General features: G+C 46.2%; 1 protein-coding gene across 1 annotated transcript in view; it reads left to right on the plus strand.

Moving 5' to 3' along the window:
• The window catches only part of MREG (melanoregulin), a 58,302-nt gene extending 52,585 nt beyond the window's left edge, over window positions 1–5,717 (plus strand). The window contains exons 3-5 of the mRNA XM_038749126.1: window positions 515–605; window positions 2,936–3,099; window positions 4,398–5,717. Of these exons, the coding sequence (XP_038605054.1) occupies window positions 515–605; window positions 2,936–3,099; window positions 4,398–4,526 (384 nt within the window). The 3' untranslated portion in view covers window positions 4,527–5,717. The remainder of the gene's footprint in view (window positions 1–514; window positions 606–2,935; window positions 3,100–4,397) is intronic.
• Window positions 5,718–22,813: the final 17,096 nt, after the last annotated feature.

Below are 22,813 nucleotides of genomic sequence, written 5' to 3' on the forward strand. Positions count from 1 at the left end.
TTTAGGAGGCCTTTTCCTGAATAAATCCTCTTTTCCTTTTGTTCCACTCCCTTCTGCCTTGCCCTGATTTGGTCCCTTTACTTGTGCCCCCTCCCAGCCCCCAAAGCACTTATGTACCTATCTGGAATTTATTTATTTATATTAATGTCTTTCTGCCCTTCTATACTGTAAGCTCATCATGGGCAGGGAATGTGTCTGTTATGTTGTTCTAGTCTACTCTCCCAAGCGCTTAGTACAGTGCTTTGCACACAATGTGTTCAATAAATACGATTGATTGATTAGGGAATCAGGGGGAGGAGGGAAAGGGCAGGGGTGTGGTGTGAAAGAGCTGCTGATTTGGGTAACAGATTGTGCCCCTGGATATGAGCCTATTGCTGAGGTCTGTGTTGGTACTGCCAGCTGAATCAAGTTTGTGACCTCATAAACCAGTGATAAATGGTGGGAAAATCCCTGGGAACAGAAGGTGAAGAAGAGTCTAACAAAGCTGATTGTTTTTACTTTACCAATGTTGCAGAAATGGCAAAAACTCAACTATGATATCTACGCCTTGAGGCAAATTAGAAGGGAGGTGCAAAACCGATGGAAACGTATTTTGGAGGATTTAGGTGAGTGAAAATATTCTGAGTGGAGGTGGATGAGCCCTGCCCCTGTGCCTTGCTAGTGCCCCCCTGAATTCAAGGACTTTTGATGATGCTCCCTGGTTTTCAAGTGGGAAGAATTTCCCAGAGATCAGAAACATATTCTGACCCTAACTTCCAGGTTCCTGTAGGTATCTTTGAACACAGCTATGTAGGATGAGTTACTTTCTGGCACCATACCAGCTGGAAGGTGTAGACACAGGCATCTTTGAGGATTCCTATAGGTGGGCAAACTTGGTTACCTGATCCCTTTGTAGAGAAGAAGTTTATAGTTTTTTGTTTGTTTCTTAATGGTATTTAAGTGTTTACCATGTGCTGGGCACTATACTAAGTGTTGAGATAGATACAAGCTAATCAGTTTGGACACAGTCCACATCCCACATGGGGCTCACAGTCTTAATAATAACAATAATAATGATGATGGTATTTGTTAAGCGCCTACTACGTGCCAAGGAGAGACAAGGTTATCAGGTTGACCCAGGTGGGGCTCACAGTCTCAATCCCCATTTTACAGATGAGGTAACTGAGGCACAGAGAAGTTAAGTGACTTGCCCCAAGTCACACAGCTGACAAGTGGCGGAGTTGGGATTAGAACCCACGACCACTGACTCCCAACCCCGTGTTCTGTCCACTAAGCCACGCTGCTTCTCTATTTTTGTTAAGTGCTTAACTATGTGCCAGAGACAGTCCCGAGCGCTGGGGTGGATACAAGCAGATCGGGTTGGACACAGTCCCTGTCCCACGTGGGGCTCACAATCTCAATTATAAAAATGGCATTTGTTAAGCGCTTACTATCTGCCAGGCACTGTTCTAAGTGCTGGGGTAGATACAAGGTAATCAGGTTGTCCCACATGGGGATCACAGTCTTAATCCCCATTTTCCAGATGAGGTAACTGGGGCCCAGAGAAGTTAAGTGACTTGCCCAAAGTCACACAGCTGACAAGTGGCGGAGTTGGGATTAGAACCCACAACTTCTGACTCCTAAACCCGTGCTCTTTCCACTGAGCCACGCTGCTTCTCTTAATACCCGATTTACAGATGAGGTAATTGAGGCACAGAGAAGTAAAATGACTTGCCCAAGGTCATGCAACAGACAAGTGGCAGAGCTAGGATTCGAACCCAGGTCCTCCGATTCCCAGGCTCATGCTCTCTCCACTAGTCCATACTGTTTGAATCCTTCCTTGGAGAGACTTTACTTGAAGTGTTTATAAATTTACTTAGTCCCCCTTACTGAATAGTCGTTCAGCCCAGAGGGGCACTCAACAGACACTTAACTGAGTCGGCATTAGAACCCAGGTCCTTCTGACTTTCAGGCCTGTGCTCTATCCACTAGGGCACATTGCTTCTCTTTGGCTATTGATGATTGGGAAGTAAGGTTATTCTAAATGTAGAGAGAAGCAGTGTGCCCTAGTGGAAAGATCACGGGCCTGGGAGTCAGAGGACCCGAGTTCTAATCCTTTCTGCCACTTGTCTGCTGTGTGACCTTGAGCAAGTCACTTGACTTCTCTGGGCCTCAGTTACCTCATCTATAAAAGGGGGATTAAGATTATGAGCCCCATCATTATCTTGTATCTACTCCCGCATAGTTTAGTGCCTGGTACATAGTAATAATAATAATACTTCCCCAGTGCTTGGTACAGTGCTCTGCGCACAGTAAACGCTCAATAAATATGATTGATTGAATGAATGAATAATAATAATTATGGTACTTGTTAAGCACTTAGTATGTGCCAAGCACTGTTCTATGTGCTGGGGTTGTTACAAATTAATCAGCACTTAGCCAACTTTGAATCATTGGAGTTGCAACTGCACAGATCCAATTCTCTGGACAAATAAGTTAGGGTTAACAATTGAATAAATTAATGTTTACTGGACTTGAAAAAAAAATTACCCTTTAAGGAGATTGTTGTTCTACGGTGTTGCCAAATGGAAAGAGCACAGGATTGGGCATCAGTAGATCTGGATGCCAATTAGGCTTCAACACTTGCAATCTGTATGACCTTGGACAAGTTATTTAATTTCCTTGAGCCTTAGTTTCTTCATCAATAAAATGGGGATTGAATACCCGTTCTCCTTCCCACTTTGACTGTGAGCCCCATGTGTCCATTCTGATTATCCTGTATCTACACCCATGCTTAGCCCAGTGAATGGCACATAATAAGATTTTAACAAATCTGACTATCTATATACATATACAGCTCTTGCTATTTTGATGTGTGTTGTGCAGATAATCTGGTATAGACTGCTAAAGAATTGTTTGGAAGATCTAAATTCAGGATAAATGTTTTCTCTTCTAGGCTTTCAGAAAGAGGCAGACTCCTTGTTATCAGTGACTTATCTCAGCACCATCAGCGATTCTCAGAATACAAGAAAGGCCCGTGAGATGCTATTAAAGCTGGCTGAGGAAACCAGTATTTTCCCAAACAGCTGGGGGTTATCAGAGAGATACCTCTTAGTGGTGGTAAATGGCTTATTTTTAACAGCTTGTTTGTTTTTAGGCTCTAAGATTTGGTAAATGGCTTATTTTTAACAGCTTGTTTGTTTTTAGGCTCTAAGATTTGAATAGTAAATTAAAGGGTGTGCCTCTAATTTTTTTCTTTGTCTTCAAATAGCCCGCATCTCGCTTTTGCTGGGTTTTAAGTTATTTGTGTAAAGTCAGGGGAAGAATCACAGGGCTTGTATCCACTTTACAAGGTCAGGGTTCAACCAGAGAAACAGGGCAAAATCCCAAGATTCTATTTTCTAGAATAACTTTCAGGGGAAATACCAAATGGGAAAGTAGCAAGCAGGGTAAATGTCTGTTTCCACTATTCATTCATTCATTCAATCGTATTTATTGAGCACTTACTGTGTGCAGAGCACTGTACTAAGCACTTGGGAAGTACAAGTTGGCAAAATATAGAGACGGTCCCTACCCAACAGCGGGCTCACAGTCTAGAAGGGGGAGACAGACAACAAAATAAAACATATTAACAAAATAAAATAAATCAAATAGTAAATATGTACAAGTAAAATAAATAGAGTAATAAATATGTACAAACATATATACAGATGCTGTGGGGAGGGGAAGGAGGTAGGGCGGGGGAGATGGGGAGGGGGAGGAGGGGCAGAGGAAGGAGGGGGCTCAGTCTGGGAAGGCCTCCTGGAGGAGGTGAGCTCTCAGTAGGGCTTTGAAGGGAGGAAGAGAGCTAGCTTTGAGGATGTGCGGAGGGAGGGCATTCCAGGCCAGGGGGAGGACTTGGGCCGGGGGTCGACGGCAGGACGGGCGAGAACAAGGCACAGTGAGGAGGTTAGCGGCAGAGGAACGGAGGGTGCAGGCTGGGCTGAGTTTTCATCCTCCCTCCGCCACTCATCTTGCTGTGTGACCTTGGGCAAATCACTTCACTTCTCTGGGCCTCAGTTACTGCATCTTTAGATTTCCCACTAGGATCCTTAATCCGCTTCATCTCACTCCTCCATCTTATTGTTATTCTGGGTTGAGATCCAACTGTCCCTGTAGACTTCAGAGGAGCCAGAGGTGTAAGCTCCTCATGGTCAGGGATTGTTTCTGCCCATCTTTTGAACTGTGCCCTTCCAAGCACATATCACAGTGCTCTGCCCAGGGTGAGTACTCAGTATATACCATGGGTTGATTGAGTCTCTGGAAAGATCCTGTGGGAAAAGAATTGGTGGAGGGGAATCCGGTTGGCATACCCCAGGCTTGTCCTTGAAACAGAGGTGGCTACAATATCTCATTTGACTCCTTCTCTTCTTTGGCAGGATCGCCTTATTGCTGTGGATGCCGCAGAAGAGTTCTTGAGACTAGCCAGACGCACGTACCCAAGGAGACCTTGTGTGCCCCCCACAAATGGCCACCAGAAAGAACTGCAATGCCTTCCCATTCCATGACCCTAGAGGAATTTCCAAAAGGCTGTCTTCCTCAGGGCCTCCTCTCTATAAAACATGAGCACAGCATGAGCAAGGAATATGGACAACAGTGAATCAGGGTTGGATGTTGCCATGGTCCAGCTGCATCCCTGGCCACAGGGAAGAGTTTGGGGGTGGGAAAATGCCAAGAACATTCTTCATCCTACCGATGGGTAGGAACTTGATGGGTAGTCATTTGGTCTGGAATGATTGTGGTGGTTTCCTCTTATGTTTTTGAAATTTAGTTGGATCGTGCTGGAGTATCTTAAATTGCAGCATATCGGTCTGAATTTCCAGCTTCCAAAGATGTCCCATTTTCCTGTCACCTCCGTATGTCCCTTCTTAAACAGATAAATGCAAAATGGAAGTTTTCCCACTATGGTATGTTTTACAGGTTTGTTTTTCCAAACTGCTGTCTCAGTGAGACAGGAGGCCTGTATTTGTGGCATTAAGGAAGCCTGTTTTCTGTGTCGTAGCAAAGGTCAATGGGAAGCAATTGGTCCTCCATGTGGAGGACCATAACACAAATCAGATACAAATCTGGCTTCCCCTCAGTTGCTGAGGACCGAATTGGACTGATGAAAATGAGCCAGCATCCCGTGGTTGAGGAAATTTGATTGTGCTTGGCTCCAAATTTGTTCTGGTGCATAGTGATGTGGTAGGAATTTAGAGGCAGCTCTCCTCTCCAAAGACTGAAATTCTTCTACAGTCATCCAAGATGGAATCTTGAAGCTTCAGTAAGAGTCTTGTCTGGACATGAAGATTTTTAGATCCAAGTGTCATTAATTTATAAGCTTTCCCTTTTGAAGACTCTGCTATTTTGATTTTCTTTACCTGGTATGGAAGGCATTAAAGTCTGTCATTTTTATAGGCAAAATAACTTGCTGAATACAATCTAGAAAGCACTGTCAATGTCTCAGACTTAAGCATTTTAACATTCTTATCTATTTTGTTACTAAGAAATTGTTTCAAGGCATAGTTCTTGTTCCCAATTTATGAACATAGCATATTTGCTGCTAAATAGAGCTACTGAAATGATGGATGCTAGTTTACAAAAGTAATGTAAGTCTGTACTTCTTTATATATTGTGAAAAAAATCAATACATAATGTTTAGCAATATCAGGAAAGATAGAAGTCCATTATATATTGTCAATAAAAAGCCTGAAAGTCAAGTTCTTTCATGTTTTATATCTTTTGACTTTTTTACTCTACCAGTTAGGTGAGGCTGATTGTGTTTGTAGAAAACATGGAAGTTTAACTCAGCCTTAATATCTGGTTGACTCAGTTTTCAGCTTTATATTGGAACACAGCTCTAATGGCATTAAAATGTGCTGGCACAAAAATGCAGAAATGTTGTGAGGGAGATAGAACCTGGAATTAATGCAAATGCACTGGGGAAAGCCTCCTCAATCGACCATAGGTATTTTTTGAGTGCTTACTGTGTGCAAAACACTATACTAAGCACACAGTACAATGCAACATAACTGAGTTGGTAGACACATTCCCTGCTCACAGTGAACATCCTGAAGGAGATGTGATTACAGAAGGGCTTTGAAGTTGAGAGAGCTGTGGTCTTTTGAATTTTGAGGATGGTGTAGGGAGTTTCAGTCAGGGGAAAGAGTGTGAGCAGGAGGTCCGTGGCAAGAGAGATACAAGGCCCAGTAAGTTTGAGAATAACGAAGATTGGAACCTGGGCTGTGGTAGGAGAAGAGAGTGGGTGAGTAGGAGGGAAGAGAGCTGATGGAGTATCTTAAAGGTAGTGGTCAGGAATTTCTACTTGTTGTGAGAGGAGTGGGTAATCCTTGGAAGTTTTTGAGGAGCTGAGAGACATAGGCAGAAAGATGTTTTAGAAAAATCATCTGGGCAGCCAAGTGAAGGAAGGACTGGAGGCAGAAAGACCAGTGTGAAGGCCAGTGCAGAAGTAGTTGCAGGTTTTAGGAACAGAGTAAATATGAGGTTAAATAAGAGGGAAGAGTCAAGGATAATGCCAAGGTTGCAAGCTTCAGAGAGCATTTAGTCAATTAATTGATGGATCAATCAGTGGTATTTTTTGAGCACTTACTGTGTGCAGAGGACTAATCCCTTGGGAGAGTACAATAAAATGGAGTTGGTAGACATGATCCCTGCCCATGATGAGCTTACTGCCATGACGGGGGAGAATGGTGTGTTATCAACTCTGGTGGCCAAGAAGATGGAAGAAAGGATTTTGAAGAGAAGATGAGTTCATTTTAGAACATGTTTAGCTTTAGATGCCTGCGGGACTTCCTGTCCTGGAGGCAGGAGGAAAGAGATTATAGAGGAGGAGGAGAGATAAGGGAGGTAGATTTAGGGGACATACACAAAGATCTGGTAGATGAGCCTGTGGAAAGTAGATGAGCTTTCCAGTCAATCAGTCAATCTGGTATGCAGAGCATGGTACTGGTATGCAGAGTACTGTATAACAGAGTTGGTAGACACATTCTCTGCCCACAATGAGCTTACAGTCTAGAGGAGGAGGCATACAATATAAATAAAGAATATGTACATAAGTGCTGTGGGACTGAGGGAGGGGTAAATTAAGTGTGCAAATCCAGATGCAAGGGAAAGAATACAAAGTGAGAAGAGAAAGGGACTTGAAACAGAGCCTTGAGGGACTCCCACAGTTTAGGGGTGAGAGGAAAAGGAAGACCAAGAGAAAAGGAGGAGAACCATGATATTCATTAAGCACTTATTATGTGCCAAGCACTATATTAAGTGCAGGGGTAGATAAAAGTTCATCTGGTCAGACAGTCCTTGCCCACATGGGGCTCACAGACTAAAGGAGGAGAACTCACAGTCTAAAGGAGGAGAACAGGTAATTCCCATTTTCCAGATAAGGAAACTGTGGCCCAGAGAAACTAAGTGACTTACCCAGGGTCACACAGGCCCGTGGCAGAGGCGATCTTTGAACCCAGGTCTTCTGACTCCCAGGTCCGTGCTCCTTCCACTGGGACACCTTTCTTCTCAGCTATGTCAGGAAAACCAGGGTTAGATCATGTTTCCAAGATAAGGGCATGGTCCAGGGGCAGCCAAGAGATTGAGGAGTATTAGGGTAGGGAAGGGTTAGTCCAAACTCCTAGAATGAATCGTCTACACTCGCTGTCTCGAATTCCTAACTCCCAATTCTCTCCTAGACTCCCTCCAATCTGGCTTCCATCCCCTACACTCCACTGAAACTGCCCTCTCAAAGGTCACCAATGACCTCCTTCTTGCCAAATCAAATGGCTCCTACTCTATCCTAATCCTCCTCGACCTCTCAGCTGCCTTTGACACTGTGGACCATCCCTTTCTCCTCAACACGCTATCCAACCTTGGCTTCCCAGACTCCGTCCTCTCCTGGTTCTCCTCTTATCTCTCTGGCCATACATTCTCAGTCTCCTTCTGGGGCTCCTCCTCCCCCTCCCTTCCCCTTACTGTAGGGGTTCCTCAAGGGTCAGTTCTTGGTCACCTTCTGTTCTCCCATCTATACTCAGTCCCTTGGTGAACTCATTCACTTCCATGGCTTCAACTATCATCTGTATGCTGATGACACCCAAATCTACATCTCCACCCCTGTTCTCTCTCATTCCCTCCAGGCTCGTATCCCCTTCTGCCTTCAGGATATCTCCGTTTGGATGTCTGCCCTCCATCTAAAACTCAACATGTCCAAGATTGAGCTCCTTATCTTCCCTCCCAAACCCTGTCCTCTCCCTGACTTTCCCGTCACAGTAGACAGCACTACCATCCTTCCTGTCTCACAAGCCCGCAAGCTTGGTGTCATCCTCGACTCTGCTCTCTCATTCACCCCACACATCCAATCTGTCATCATAACCTGCTGGTCTCACCTCCACAACATCACTAAGATCCACCCTTTCCTCTCCATCCAAACCGCTACCTTGCTGGTTCAATCTCTCATCCTATCTCGACTGGATTACTGCATCAGCCTCCTTTCTGATCTCCCATCCTCCTGCCTCTCCTCACTTCAGTCTATACTTCTCTGCTGCCTGGAGTATCTTTCTACAGAAACGTTCTGGACATGTCATTCCTCTCCTCAAAAATCTCCAGCGGTTGCCTATCAACCTTCAAATCAAGCAAAAACTCCTCACTCTCGGCTTCAAAGCTCTCCATCACCTTGCTCCCTCCTACCTCACCTACCTTTTCTCCTTCTACAGTCCAAAACACACACTCCACTCCTCTACTGCTAATCTTCTCACTGTGCCTTTCTCTCCTGTCCTGCCATTGACCCCTGGCCCAAGTCCTACCTCTGGCCTGGAATGCCCTCCCTCCAAACGTCCGCCAAACTAGCTCTCTTCCTCCCTTCAAAGCCCTACTGAGAGCTCACCTCCTCCAGGAGGTCTTCCCAGCCTGAGCCCCCCCTTTTTCCTCTCCTCCTCCTCCCCTCCCCATCTCCCCCCACCCTACTTCCTTCCCCTTCCCCACAGCACTTGTGTATATTCATACATATTTATTACTTTATTTATTTTATTAATGATTTGTATATAACTATAATTCTATTTATTCAGATGGTATTAACACCTGTTTACTTGTTTTGTTGTCTGTCTCCCCCTTCTAGACTGTGAGCCCGTTGTTGGGTAGGGACCATCTCTATCTGTTGCCGAATTGTACTTTCCAAGCACTTAGTACAGTGCCCTGCACACAGTAAGCGCTCAATAAATACGATTGAATGAATGAATCAATTTGACAAGTAGGAGGTCATTGGAGACCCTGGAGAGAAAGCTTTCGGTGGAAATAAGAGGGTGAAACAAAACAAGAGGAATGAGAAGAGGGTGAAAAGGAGTTTGCTGTCAGTGCAGTGGGGTTCCACAGACTTCATCTGCCATGAGAGGCAGCATGGTCTACTGGAAGGAACATGGGCCTGTGTGTCAGACAACCTGGTTTCTAAACCCTGCTTCATCACATACCTGCTGTGTGACCTTGGGCAAATCAGTTGACTTCTCTGTACCTCAGTTCCCTCATTTGCAAAACGGGGATTCAATATCTGTTCTACCTTAGATTTGGACTGTGAGCACCATGTGGGACCTGATTATCTTGTAGGTACCTCATCACTTAGTATGGTGTTTGGCGCTGAGTGCCTAACAAATACTACGTGTTCTTGTTATTAGGGGGGCTTGTGGGGAGGGGATGGTTGGAGGGTGTTGAATGGGAGTGAGCTGTTGGGTGAGTCGCCGTGGGTGACCGACATGGGGAGGCGGCAAGAGAGGCAGATCAGGAGGTTGTGAGTGGAGGGCTAGTTGTGTGTGTATGGAGGGTGGACGGGGGCGAGGGGGGCGATTCTGGTGAATCCTGGAGAAGCATCATGGCCTAGCGGGTAAAGCAGGGGCCTGGGAATCAGAGGACATGGGTTCTAATCCTGACTCCCCCACTTGTCTGCTGTGTGACCTTGGGAAAGTTGCTTTACTTCTCTCTTATCTTAGCTGTAAAATATGATTAAGACTGTGAGCCCCATGTGAGGTATAGACTGTTTTCAACCTGATTGGCTTGTTATCAATCCCAGTACTTAGTGCAGTACCTGGCACCTAATAAGTGCTTAACAAACACCATAAAAAAGAAAATGCTTAACAAGTATGGTAGAAAACAAAGCTGGAGAAACAGCGTGGCCTAGTGGGCAGAGCCCAGATCTGGGAGTCAGGGGACCTGAGTTCTGGTCCTGCCTGCACCACCGATCTGCTTTGTGATCTTGAGTGAGTCACTTTACTTTTCTGGGCCTCACTTACCTCATCTGTAAAATGGGAATTAAAGTTGTGATCCCTATGTGAGGCATGGAGCTTGTCTGACCTGATTGGCTTGTATCTACCCCAGCTCTTAATACCCTGCTTGGTGCACAGTAAGGGCTTAACAAATACCATTAAAAGCACAAACAAAAAATTCTGGGTTCTCAATGCTGGCACCTTCCCAAAATTGTTACCCCAACCCCAGTGGACCCTCCTCTGAGACAGCAAATGGAGTCTGAGTCCACTGCTCCAATCAATCAATCAATCCATCTTTTTTATTGAATACTTACTGAGTGCAGAGTACTGGACAATAAGCGCTCAGTAATAATAATAATGGCATATTTTAAAGTGTTTGCTATGTGCAATGCAGTGTTCTAAGCATTAGGGAGGATACAAGGTGATCAGGTTGTCCCACGGGGGGCTTACAGTCTTTGGTTCTGTTCTCTGTCTCCCCCTTTTAGACTGTGAGCCCACTGTTGGGTAGGGACTGTCTCTATGTGATGCCAATTTGTACTTCCCAAGCGCTTAGTACAGTGCTCTGCACATAGTAAGCGCTCAATAAATACGATTGATTGATTGATTGATTGATTAATCCCCATTTTACAGATGAGGTAACTAAGGCACAGAGAAGTTGTGATTTGCCCAAGGTCACACAGCTGACAATTGGCGGAGCTGGGATTTGAACCCATGACCTCTGACTCCAAAACCCATGCTCTTTCCATTGAGCCATGCTGAGGCTTACCCTACCATATAACAGACACATTCCCTGCCCACAATGAGCTCACAGTCTAGAGGGGGTGACAGCCATTAATAATAATAAATGTATTATTATTAATCTAAATAAATCTAACTAATCAATCAATCAATCAATCAATCGTATTTATTGAGCGCTTACTATGTGCAGAGCACTGTACTAAGCGCTTGGGAAGTACAAATTGGCATCACATAGAGACAGTCCCTACCCAACAGTGGGCTCACAGTCTAAAAGGGGGAGACAGAGAACAGAACCAAACATACCAACAAAATAAAATAAGTACAAGTAAAATAAATAAATAAATAAATAAATAGAGTAATAAATATGTACAACCATATATACATATATACAGGTGCTGTGGGGAAGGGAAGGAGGTAAAACGGGGGGATGGAGAGGGGGACGAGGGGGAGAGGAAAGAAGGGGCTCAGTCTGGGAAGGCCTCCTGGAGGAGGTGAGCTCTCAACAGGGCCTTGAAGGGAGGAAGAGAGCTATCTTGGCGGATGGGCAGAGGGAGGGCATTCCAGGCCCCGGGGATGACGTGGGCCGGGGGTCGATGGCGGGACAGGCGAGAGCGAGGTACAGTGAGGAGATTAGTGGTGGAGGAGCGGAGGGTGCGGGCTGGGCAGTAGAAGGAGAGAAGGGAGGTGAGGTAGGAGGGGGCAAGGTGATGGAGAGCCTTGAAGCCCAGGGTGAGGAGTTTCTGCCTGATGCGCAGATTGATCGGTAGCCATTGGAGGTTTTTGAGGAGGGGAGTAATATGTCCAGAGCGTTTCTGGACAAAGATAATCCGGGCAGCAGCATGAAGTATGGATTGAAGTGGAGAGAGACACGAGGATGGGAGATCAGAGAGAAGGCTAGTGCAGTAGTCCAGACGGGATAGGATGAGAGCTTGAATGAGCAGGGTAGCAGTTTGGATGGAGAGGAAAGGGCGGATCTTGGCAATGTTGCGGAGCTGAGACCGGCAGGTTTTGGTGACAGCTTGGATGTGATGGGTGAATGAGAGAGCGGAGTCGAGGATGACACCAAGGTTGCGGGCTTGTGAGACGGGAAGGATGGTAGTGCCGTCAAGAGAGATGGGAAAGTCAGGGAGAGGACAAGGTTTGGGAGGGAAGACAAGGAGCTCAGTCTTCGACATGTTGAGCTTTAGGTGGCGGGCGGACATCCAGATGGAGATGTCCTGAAGGCAGGAGGAAATGCGAGCCTGGAGGGAGGGGGAGAGAGCAGGGGCAGAGATGTAGATCTGGGTGTCATCAGCGTAGAGATGATAGTTGAAGCCGTGGGAGCGAATTACAGGTACGTACATAAGTGCTGTGGGGTTGGGGTGGGGAAGATGAATTAAGGAAGCAAGTCAGGGAGTGAGCTCACATTCCTATCACCCGCGGTTCACTTGAATATTGTCCAGAAGAAGGTGGAATGCCAGGCACCTCCCTTCCTGCCCACAGGCATTCATTCATTCATTCATTCAATCAATCAATCAATTGTATTTATTGAGCGCTTACTGTGTGCAGAGCACTGTACTAAGCGCTTGGGAAGTACAAGTTGGCAACATATAGAGACAGTCCCTACCCAACAGTGGGCTCACAGTCTAGAAGGGGGAGACAGAGAACAAAACCAAACATATTAACAAAATAAAATAAATAGAATAGATATGTACAAGTAAAATAAATAAATAAATAGAGTAATAAATATGTACAAACATATATACATATATACAGGTGCTGTGGGGAAGGGAAGGAGGTAAGACGGGGAGGATGGAGAGGGGGATGAGAGGGAGAGGAAGGAGGGGGCTAAGTCTGGGAAGGCCTCCTGGAGGAGGTGAGCTCTCATTAGGGCCTTGAAGGGAGGACGAGAGCTAGCTTGGCAGATGGGCAGAGGGAGGGCATTCCAGGCCAGGGGGATGACGTGGGCCGGGGGTCGACGGTGGGACCGGTGAAAATGAGGTATGGTGAGGAGATTAGCGGCAGAGGAGCGGAGGGTGTGGGCTGGGCTGTAGAAGGAGAGAAGGGAGGTGAGGTAGGAGGGGGCGAGGTGATGGAGAGCCTTGAAGCCCAGGGTGAGGAGTTTCTGCCTGATGCGCAGATTGATTGGTAGCCACTGGAGATTTTTGAGGAGGGGAGTAACATGCCCAGAGCGTTTCTGGACAAAAACAATCCGGGCAGTGGCATGAAGTATGGATTGAAGTGGGGAGAGACACAAGGATGGGAGATCGAAGAGGAGGCTGATGCAGTAGTCCAGATGGGATAGGATGAGAGCCTGAACGAGCAGGGTAGCGGTTTGGTTGGAGACGAAAGGGTGGATCTTGGCAATGTTGCGGAGCTGAGACCAGCAGGTTTTGGTGATGGCTTGGATGTGAGGGGTGAACGAGAGAGCAGAGTCGAGGATCACACCAAGGTTGCGGGCCTGTGAGACGGGAAGGATGGTAGTGCCATCAACAATGATGGGAAAGTCCGGGAGAGGGCAGGGTTTGGGAGGGAAGACAAGGAGTTCAGTCTTGGACATGTTGTGTTTAAGGTGGCGGGCAGACATCCAGATGGAGATGTCCTGAAGGCAGGAGGAGATGCGAGCCTGGAGGGAGGGGGAGAGAGCAGGGGCAGAGATGTAGATTTGTGTGTCATGAGTGTAGAGATGATAGTTGAAGCCATGGGAGCAAATGAGGTCACCAAGGGAGTGAGTGTAGATCGAGAACAGAAGGGGACCAAGAACTGAACCTTGAGGAACCCCCACGGTAAGGGGATGAGAGGGGGAGGAGGAGCCTGCAAAAGAGACTGAGAATGAACAACCGGAGAGATATGAGGAGAACCATGAGAGGACGGAGTCTGTGAAGCCAAGGTTGGATAGCGTGTTGAGGAGAAGGGGGTAGTCCACAGTGTCGAAGGCAGCAGAGAGGTCGAGGAGGATTAGGTCAGAGTATGAGCCATTGGATTTGGCAAGCAGGAGGTCATTGGTGACCTTTGAGAGGGCAGTTTCCGTGGAATGTAGGGGATGGAAGCTAGACTGGAAGGGGTCGAGGAGAGAGCTGGTGTTGAGGAATTCGAGGCAGCGCATGTAGACAACTCGTTCAAGGAGTTTGGAAAGGAATGGTAGGAGGGAGATGGGGCAATAACTAGAAGGTGAGGTGGGGTCAAGAGAGGGTTTTTTTAGGATGGGAGAGACATGGGCATGTTTGCAGGCAGAGGGGAAGGAACCAGTGGAGAGTGAGCGGTTGAAGATGGAAGTTAAGGAGGGGAAAAGGGAAGGAGTGAGAGATTTCATGAGATGAGAGGGAATGGGGTCAGAAGCACACGTGGCCGGAGTAGCACTTGAGAGGAGGGAGGAGAGCTCCTCTGAGGATACTGCTGGGAAGGATGGGAGAGTAGCAGAGAGTGTTGAGAGCTGGGGGGTTGGAGAAGGGGTGGGGAGTGACTTTGGGGAGGTCGGACCTGATAGATTTAATTTTATTAATGAAGTAGGAGGCCAGATCGTTGGGGGTGAGGGAAGGAGGAGGGGGAGGAACTGGGGGCCTGAGAAGGGAGTTGAATGTACGGAAGAGCTGATGGGGTTAATGGGGATGGGTGTCAATAAGGGAGGAGAAATAGTTTGAGCGCTTACTGTGTGCAGAGTACTGTACTAAGCGCTTGGGAAGTACAAGTTGGCAACACTTGTACTGTTCAGGCTTGGCATGAGGTCGTATGTTACATGTAATTGGTACGACCAAGCAGATGAGTCTTCGATGTTGTCAAAATCACCACACTGGCTTCTGCACCTGCTCGGTTGCCAAGGTGAGGTCTTGGGGTTGGTCTGGCCCTACTGAGGGCCACCTGGTCTGGAATTTACAGGTTCTGGGGGACTGCTGGATACTTAGTGGGTCCTGGCTTCCTGAGTCCTTGGCTTTTATAAGAAATTAGTCTCCTTCCCTTCCCGCCTGCTTTCAGCCTTCAAATTTTTCTGACCCCAGTGATGGCGTGAGGAAGATGAAGCACTGCAGGCTCCATCCAGGGTCACCTCAAGGTTCAGGGCTGCTGGGACAAAGAGGATGGGGATGTTAGCGACAGAAGTAGGAGAGTTAGGAGGGGTGGATTTCGGAGGGAAGATGAGGAGCTCAGTTTTAGACTTGCTGAGTTTTGAGGTGTTGGTGGGAAGGGTGCCAGAGGAAAGAATAATAATGATAATAATGATGGCATTTGTTAAGTGCTCACTGTGTGCAAAGCATTGTTCTGAGCACTGGGGAGGATACAAGGTGATCAGGTTGTCCCATGGGGCCTCACCGTCTTAATCCCCATTTTACAGATGAGGTAACTGAGGCCCAGAGAAGTTAAGTGATTTGTCCAAAGTCACACAGCTGACAAGTGGTGGAGCTGGAATTTGAACCCATGACCTCTGATTCCTAAACTGATGCTCTTTCCACTGAGCCACACTACTTCAAATGTGGATTAGGTAGAGTAGGTGACACTGTGTCCAAATTGATCAATTTATATCTATCCGAGTTTATAACAGTGTTTAGTCACATCTCATCTATCTCGCCTCTGACCTTTCACCCATGTCCTGCCTCTAACCTGGAACACCCTCCCACTTCCTATCAACAACTATTCTCCCCACCTTCAAAGCCTTATTGAAGGCACATCTCCTCCAAGAGACCTTCTCCCACTAAGCCCTCATTTCCTCTTTTCCCACTCCCTTCTGTTTCACCCTGACTTGCTCCCTTTATTCACACTCCCCAAGTCCCACAGTAGTTATATACATATCTGTAATTTATTTATATTAATGTCTGTCTCCCCCCCTAGACCGTTAGCTCATTGTGAGCAGGAAATGTGTCTGTTATATTGTAGTGTTGTTCTCTGTCAAGCACTTAGTACAGGACCTTGTGCACAATAGGTGCTCAGTAAATACATTTGATTGATTAATTAAGTACTTAATGGGTACAATAGTAGCTATTATTATAATTTGTGTTATTGTCATTATTATTATTACTATAGGTCTGGAAAGGCACTATGAATCCACCAAAAGACACCAAGGAGCTTCAAGACCTGCAAATACAGGATAGGTGCCCCTACTTGGATTCCATACAGTTGGATAATGGGTACCTCCAGTGGGGACCTCCACCCCCTTACACAACGTTGTGTCACAAAGCCTCCGTGACTTTGTTCATCTTAATTGAGGGGTAGATGTCCCAGTGGGGCTTGACTGATCTGCTTCTCACCAGTACCCGAGGACAGTTTTCCTTCCTGGTGGAATGTAGGCAGGCAGTTTGCAAGATCCTCTCTGAGCACTAGGTGGTGCCACCACCCGTCTGTTTACCGAAGCTGAGACAAAGTCGCAACAAGTGATGGTATTTATTGAGTGATTACTGTGTAAGCTCTTGGAAGGAACAGCAGAGCTGGTAGATGTGATCGCTGCTTTCTGGAGGTTAGAGTCTAGTGGAGCGGAGACTGGAGTCTTTATGGTATTAGCTGCTTTTGACTTTCTGTTCTGCCTTGATTTTTAGTTCACCATCATCCTCCCTGTCTCACTAGCCTGTAATCTTGGCATTATCTCTCTCATACAACCCACGTATTCAGTCTATCGCCAAATCCTGTCAGTTATCCTTCGTAGCATCGCTAAAAACTGACCTTTCCTCTCCATCCAAACTGTTACTATGCTGATCCAAGAACTAATCCTATCCTGCCTTGACTACTGCATCTGCCTCCTCACTGACCTCTCTGCCTCCCATTTCCCCCTACTCAAGTCCATATTTCACTCTGCTGCCCTATCATTTTTCTATCATATCTCCTCACTTAAGTATCTCCCCCAGTGGTTGCCCATCCACAAACAGAAACTCCTTACCATCAACTTTAAAGCACTCAATCAGCTTGCCCCTTCTCACCTTACCTCACTGATCCACTACAGCCCAGCCCACACACACTTCACTCCTCTAGCACCAGCTTGCTAACCGTTCCTCAATCTCAGCTATCTTGCCACTGACCCCTTTCCTACAACCACCCTCTGGTCTGGAACTCCCCCCTCCCCAATATTCTCCAGACCAACACCCTCCCTACTTTCAGAGCCTTATTTAGATTATATCTCCTTCAAGAGGCTTTCTACAATTAAGCCCTCTCATATCCAGCTCCTTCTCTCTTCTATGTCACCTATAAACCAGAATCAGTATCCTTTAGGAACTTGGTATTCACCCCACCCTCAGCCCACAGCACTTATGTACAAATCTGTAATTTATTTTTATATTAATGTCTTTCTCCTCCGCTACACCGTAAGATCACTGTGGAAGGAAACATGTCAACCAACTCTATTGTACTGTACTCTCTCACATTCTTAATATGGTGTTTTATACACAGTAAGCTCTCAATAATTGTTGCTATTGACTGACTGACTATTTTTCTTCTTGAATGAGATGATCTGGCATCTGGCCAGAGGCACAGCTCTGCAGGATTTCCAGGGGAGAGTATGGAGGATAATTCTGCACGTCCACTGTACAGAAAACTTCAATGTTTCTGGGAAAAAAAATGTTTATACTCATGAACGCAAATCAGTTTTAGTTGTTTTACTAACCAGTGGGCGATAGTCATCTCATGAAGAATATCATCAGGTTTATGGCTGTTAAAAAATTTTTGCATCTTTGCAAGTCCACTTTAAAACCTTGTTTTCATTGAGAGAGCTAACCTCTACTGAAATTTCAATATTTACTTGCCCCAATCTTGCTAGTTAGACAGCCTACTAACAATACATTGATGGACAAAGAAATGGAAAATTGAATCAAGAATGCTAGCATGTTCTTAGGAGGCTGATGGAAATCATGTAGCTGTATGGCCCTCATCAAGCTCTTTTATAGTCTGAGGTGTGCTAAGCCTAAACCTGGAAAGGACCCAAAATTTCTAAAACAGAAACAGCCCATCCTCACCAACCGACTGAGTGTACCCTGATCTTGTCTATCTCACCACTGACCCCTCCTCTCACATCCTGCCTCTGGCCCGCAACTCCCTCCCGCTTCGTATCCAACAGACCTCCACTCTCCCCTCCATCAAAGCCTTACTACATCACATCACCTCCAAGAGGCCTTCCCCAACTAAGTCCTCATTTCCCCTACTCCATGGCCCTTCTGTGTCTCCCTCTCACTTGGATTTTGCTCACCTCCTCCAGGAAGCCTTCCCAGACTGATCCCCCGTTTCCCTCTCCCCCTCCCCATCCCCCCTGCCCTACCTCCTTCCCCTCCCCACAGCACCTGTATATATGTTTGTACAGATTTGTTACTCTATTTATTTTACGTGTACATATTTACTATTCTATTTATTTTGTTAATGATGTGCATCTAGCTTTACTTCTATTTATTCTGATGACTTGACACCTGTCCACATCTTTTGTTTTGTTGTCTGTCTCCCCCTTCTAGACTGTGAGTCCATTGTTGGGTAGGGACTGTCTCTACATGTTGCCAACTCGTACTTCCGAAGCGCTTAGTACAGTGCTCTGCACACACTAAGCGCTCAATAAATACGACTGAATGAATGAATGAATTTGCACCCTTTATTCACTGGACCCTTAGCCCTATAGCACTTATATACTTATCTATATTCATTTCAATGTCTGTCCTACTCTAGGCTCTAAGTTCCTTGCTGGCAGGAAACACGTCTACGAACTCTCCCAAGTGCTCAGTACAGTGTTGTACACACAGTAAGTGTTCAATAAATACCTCACAAGCACAGATTTGAGTGGTCTAATGAAGAACCCATTCATTGAGTGAACTGAATTGTCTCTAATCCAGAAGATGGCAGCATTGGTGTATTTTTATGAGGAAAGGAAAATGGGGTTTATCGTTAGATAGAGTTATGGTAAGGTAGTAGGCATTTATGAACTTATATTTTACATTTATTCACGCAGCAAAGATCAAGTGTGTGTGTGTGTGTGTGTGTGTGAGTGAAAGAGAGAGAGGGCTGGGTGAATTAGAAGTGTTATAATGTGGAGGAGCTATAAACTATTACATGAACTAAGAGTGAAAGATAAACTTTGAGGGTGATTCCAACATTATTTATGGAATTAAGGAATCAAAGACACACCCTGTCTAAAGAGGAAAGAAGGAAAAGAAGAGGCTTTGGAGAAATCATCTGTTCTGTCCATGACCCAGTTTTCAAAGTAGCACTCAGACTGAAGTTAAAATGGATTATTCTGAGTTTACCCGACTTTCAGTTAGAAATTAAAGGCATTTGGAGGTTGATCAAAGCATCCATGAAAAGACTTTTAGACTCCTAAGTGCCTAGTTCATTTCTGAACCCATAATCACTGCTCAAAGAATCCTGGTAATGTCAATGACCTTGATGGTAAAATGAACAGGATGCCCTCAAACTCTAGGGTTTAAAATCTAGTTTTCTTCAGTTGAGGTTTGATTACTCACTATTCAGAGTGAGAGGCTAATCTTTCAATGACTCAGAATTAAGTTGCAGGTTGCCAGAAACTTTTAACAGCTTCGAGTCTGACTCTAAAAGTGGGGAACCTAAGTTCAGCAATTAGGATTTCTGTGGCCTCTTTTTGCCTGGGTGAGCCTGAGGAAAGTACAGACTGAAAATTCAGCCCTTTTTGAATGGGTTAAAATGAAAATTAAAGTGATACAATTTGGGGAAGCTTTCTGTGAGCCAAGGGCTGGGGCCTCTGAGGAGGAGTGAAGGGATTCTAAGAGGTGGGATTTCTTTGGCAGAAGGACCAAGGGTCCAGGAATGATGAGAAGGGGCCGGAAGGCAGGGTAGGAGAGAGATAGACTAACCAACAGAACTAGAGACAGATAGAGAGAGGCAGAGAGGTGGAAACCAAGGCATAGGGAGAAGTGGGGGCTAGTTTACATGCGAATCAATCAATTGTTTTTATTGAATGTGTGTGCAGAGCACCATTCTAAGTGCTTGGGGGAGTACAAAGCAGCGTGGCTCAGTGGAAAGAGCATGGGCTTGGGAGTCAGAGCTCATGGGTTCTAATCCAGGCTTCCCCACATGTCTGCTGTGTGACCTTGGGCAAGTCAACTAACTTCTCTGAGCCTCATTTACCTCACCTATAAAATGGGGATTAAGACTGCGAGCCCCACGTGGGACAATGTGATCACCTTGTATCACCCCCCAGTGCTTAGAACAGTGCTTCGCACATACTAAGCACTTAACAAATGCCATTATTATTATTATTACAATATAACATATATAGCAATATAGTATTCCCTATCCACAACAAGCTAACAGTCTAGAGGGAAGACAGACATTAATATAAATAAGTAAATTACAGATAAGTACATAAATGCCTTGTGGTGGGGAGGGGCGATGAAGAAAGGGAGTGAAGCAGGGCAATGCAGAAAAGAGTGGGGAAAAAGGGAAATTAGGGCTTAGTCAGGGAAGGCCTCTTGGAGGAGATGGACCTTCAATAGGTTTTGAAGGCAGAGAGAGTCATTGTCTGTCGAATTTGAGGAGGGAGGGGGGTTCCAGGATACAGGCATGATGTGGGCAAGAGGTTGGGGGTGAGGTAGATGAGATAGAGGTGCGGCGTATGGGTTGACACCAGAGGCATGAAGTGTGCTGGCTGGGTTGTAGTAGGAGAACAGCTTCTAGACTGTGAGCCCGCTGTTGGGTAGGGACTGTCTCTATATATTGCCAACTTGTACTTCCCAAGCGCTTAGTACAGTGTTCTGCACACAGTAAGCGCTCAATAAATCATCATCATCATCATCAATCGTATTTATTGAGCACTTACTATGTGCAGAGCACTGTACTAAGCGCTTGGGAAGTACAAATTGGCAACATATAGAAACAGTCCCTACCCAACAGTGGGCTCACAGTCTAAAAGGGGGAGACAGAGAACAAAACCAAACATACTAACAAAATAAAATAAATAGAATAGCTATGTACAAGTAAAATAAATAAATAAATAGAGTAATAAATATGTACAAACATATATACATATATACGGGTGCTGTGGGGAAGGGAAGGAGGTAAGATGGGGGGGATGGAGAGGGGGACGAGGGGGAGAGGAAGGAAGGGGCTCAGTCTGGGAAGGCCTCCTGGAGGAGATGAGCTCTCAGCAGGGCCTTGAAGGGAGGAAGAGAACTAGCTTGGCGGATGGGCAGAGGGAGGGCATTCCAGGCCCGGGGGATGACGTGGGCTGGGGATCGATGGTGGGACAGGCGAGAACGAGGTACGGTGAGGAGATTAGCGGCGGAGGAGTGGAGGGTGCGGGCTGGGCTGTAGAAGGAGAGAAGGGAGGTGAGGTAGGAGGGGGCGAGGTGATGGAGAGCCTTATAGCCGAGGATGAGGAGTTTCTGCCTGATGCGCAGATTGATTGGTAGCCACTGGAGATTTTTGAGGAGGGGAGTAATATGCCCAGAGCGTTTCTGGACAAAGATAATCTGGGCAGCAACATGAAGTATGGATTGAAGTGGAGAGAGACACGAGGATGGGAGATCAGAGAGAAGGCTGATGCAGTAGTCCAGACGGGATAGGATGAGAGCTTGAATACAATTGAATGAATGAATGAACAGCAAGGTGAGGTAGGAGGGAGCAAGGTGATTGACTGCTTTAAAGAGGACAAAAGTGCACGCATGCGTGCTTGTGCACCCCCCCCCCCCGCCCCCCCCCCCCCACCCCTGCCCCATTGACCGAGAAGACATATTCGGTATGGGGCAGCTAACAAGCAAAGAAGTATGAAACAAGGTCAACCATAAGTGCTGATGGAGTCCCCACCCTGCTGTCAATATGTGATTGCTGCTTTCACCAATCAGTGATGTTTACTGAGCTCATACTGTGTGCAGAGCACTGTACTAAGCGCTTGGGAAAGTACAATACAGTAGAGTTGCTATCTCTGGAAAACACGACTGTCCCCCCGTGAACATTGCCCTGAAGACTTGTGCTGCATTGTATCATGGGCATCTCCTTCGGCTCTTAAGGACTGTGCGCACGACGATGCCTGTAGCAGCCTGCAGCAGTTGTCCCAGAAGCACTGTCATGGCAGCTGCACTGACTTCAGCATTGTACAGCATGGCTTAGTAGCAAGAGCCAGGGCTTGGGAGTCAGAGGTCGTGGGTTCTAATCCTGACTCTGCAACTTGTCAGCTGTGTGACTTTGGGCAAGTCACTTCCCTTCTCTGTGCATCAGTTCCCTCATCTGTAAAATGGGGACTGACTGTGAGCCCCACGTGGGGACAACCTGACTACCCAGCATTTAGAACAGTACTTGGCACATAGTAAGCACTTAATAAATATCATCATCATTATTATTATTATTACCAGGGAAGGACAACTGTCTCTCCTATGCCCTCAGCAGCCTGGACTTGTCTTCTTATTTATTTATTTTTTACTCTTATTTATTCTTACTATGTGCCAGGCACTGTTCTAAACATTGGGGTATACAAGGTAATAAGGTTGGACACAGTCCATGTTCCAAATGGGGTTCACTTTTATAATCCCTATTTTACAGATGAGGTAACTGAGGCCCACAGAAGTGCAGTGACTTGCCCAAAGTCAGACAGCAAACAAGTGGTAGAGCTGGGACTAGAACCCAGGTCCTTCTGACTCCCAGGCCTGTGCTCTTTCCGCTAGGCCATACCACTCCTCCTATTGTCCCTGCTCCCCATTCTTACCCCTGAAAACTGAGCTTCAGGGAGTCCTGGTGGCTGTTTTTCAGGAGATGGGACAAGGTGGCCTAGTGTAGGACATTCCCTCGTAAGGTGGGATGCACATCCATGTTAAGCAGACCATGAGAGCGACACTTTGTCTTGTGAGGGAGACAGTTGTACCTCTGTCAGTTGCCTTCCTGGGCCTGCCCAGATCTACAACTTCAGGTCACTGGCTAAATAAACA

The sequence above is a fragment of the Tachyglossus aculeatus genome, chromosome 7 (assembly GCF_015852505.1).
Source record: "Tachyglossus aculeatus isolate mTacAcu1 chromosome 7, mTacAcu1.pri, whole genome shotgun sequence".
Taxonomy (NCBI): Eukaryota; Metazoa; Chordata; class Mammalia; order Monotremata; family Tachyglossidae; genus Tachyglossus; species Tachyglossus aculeatus.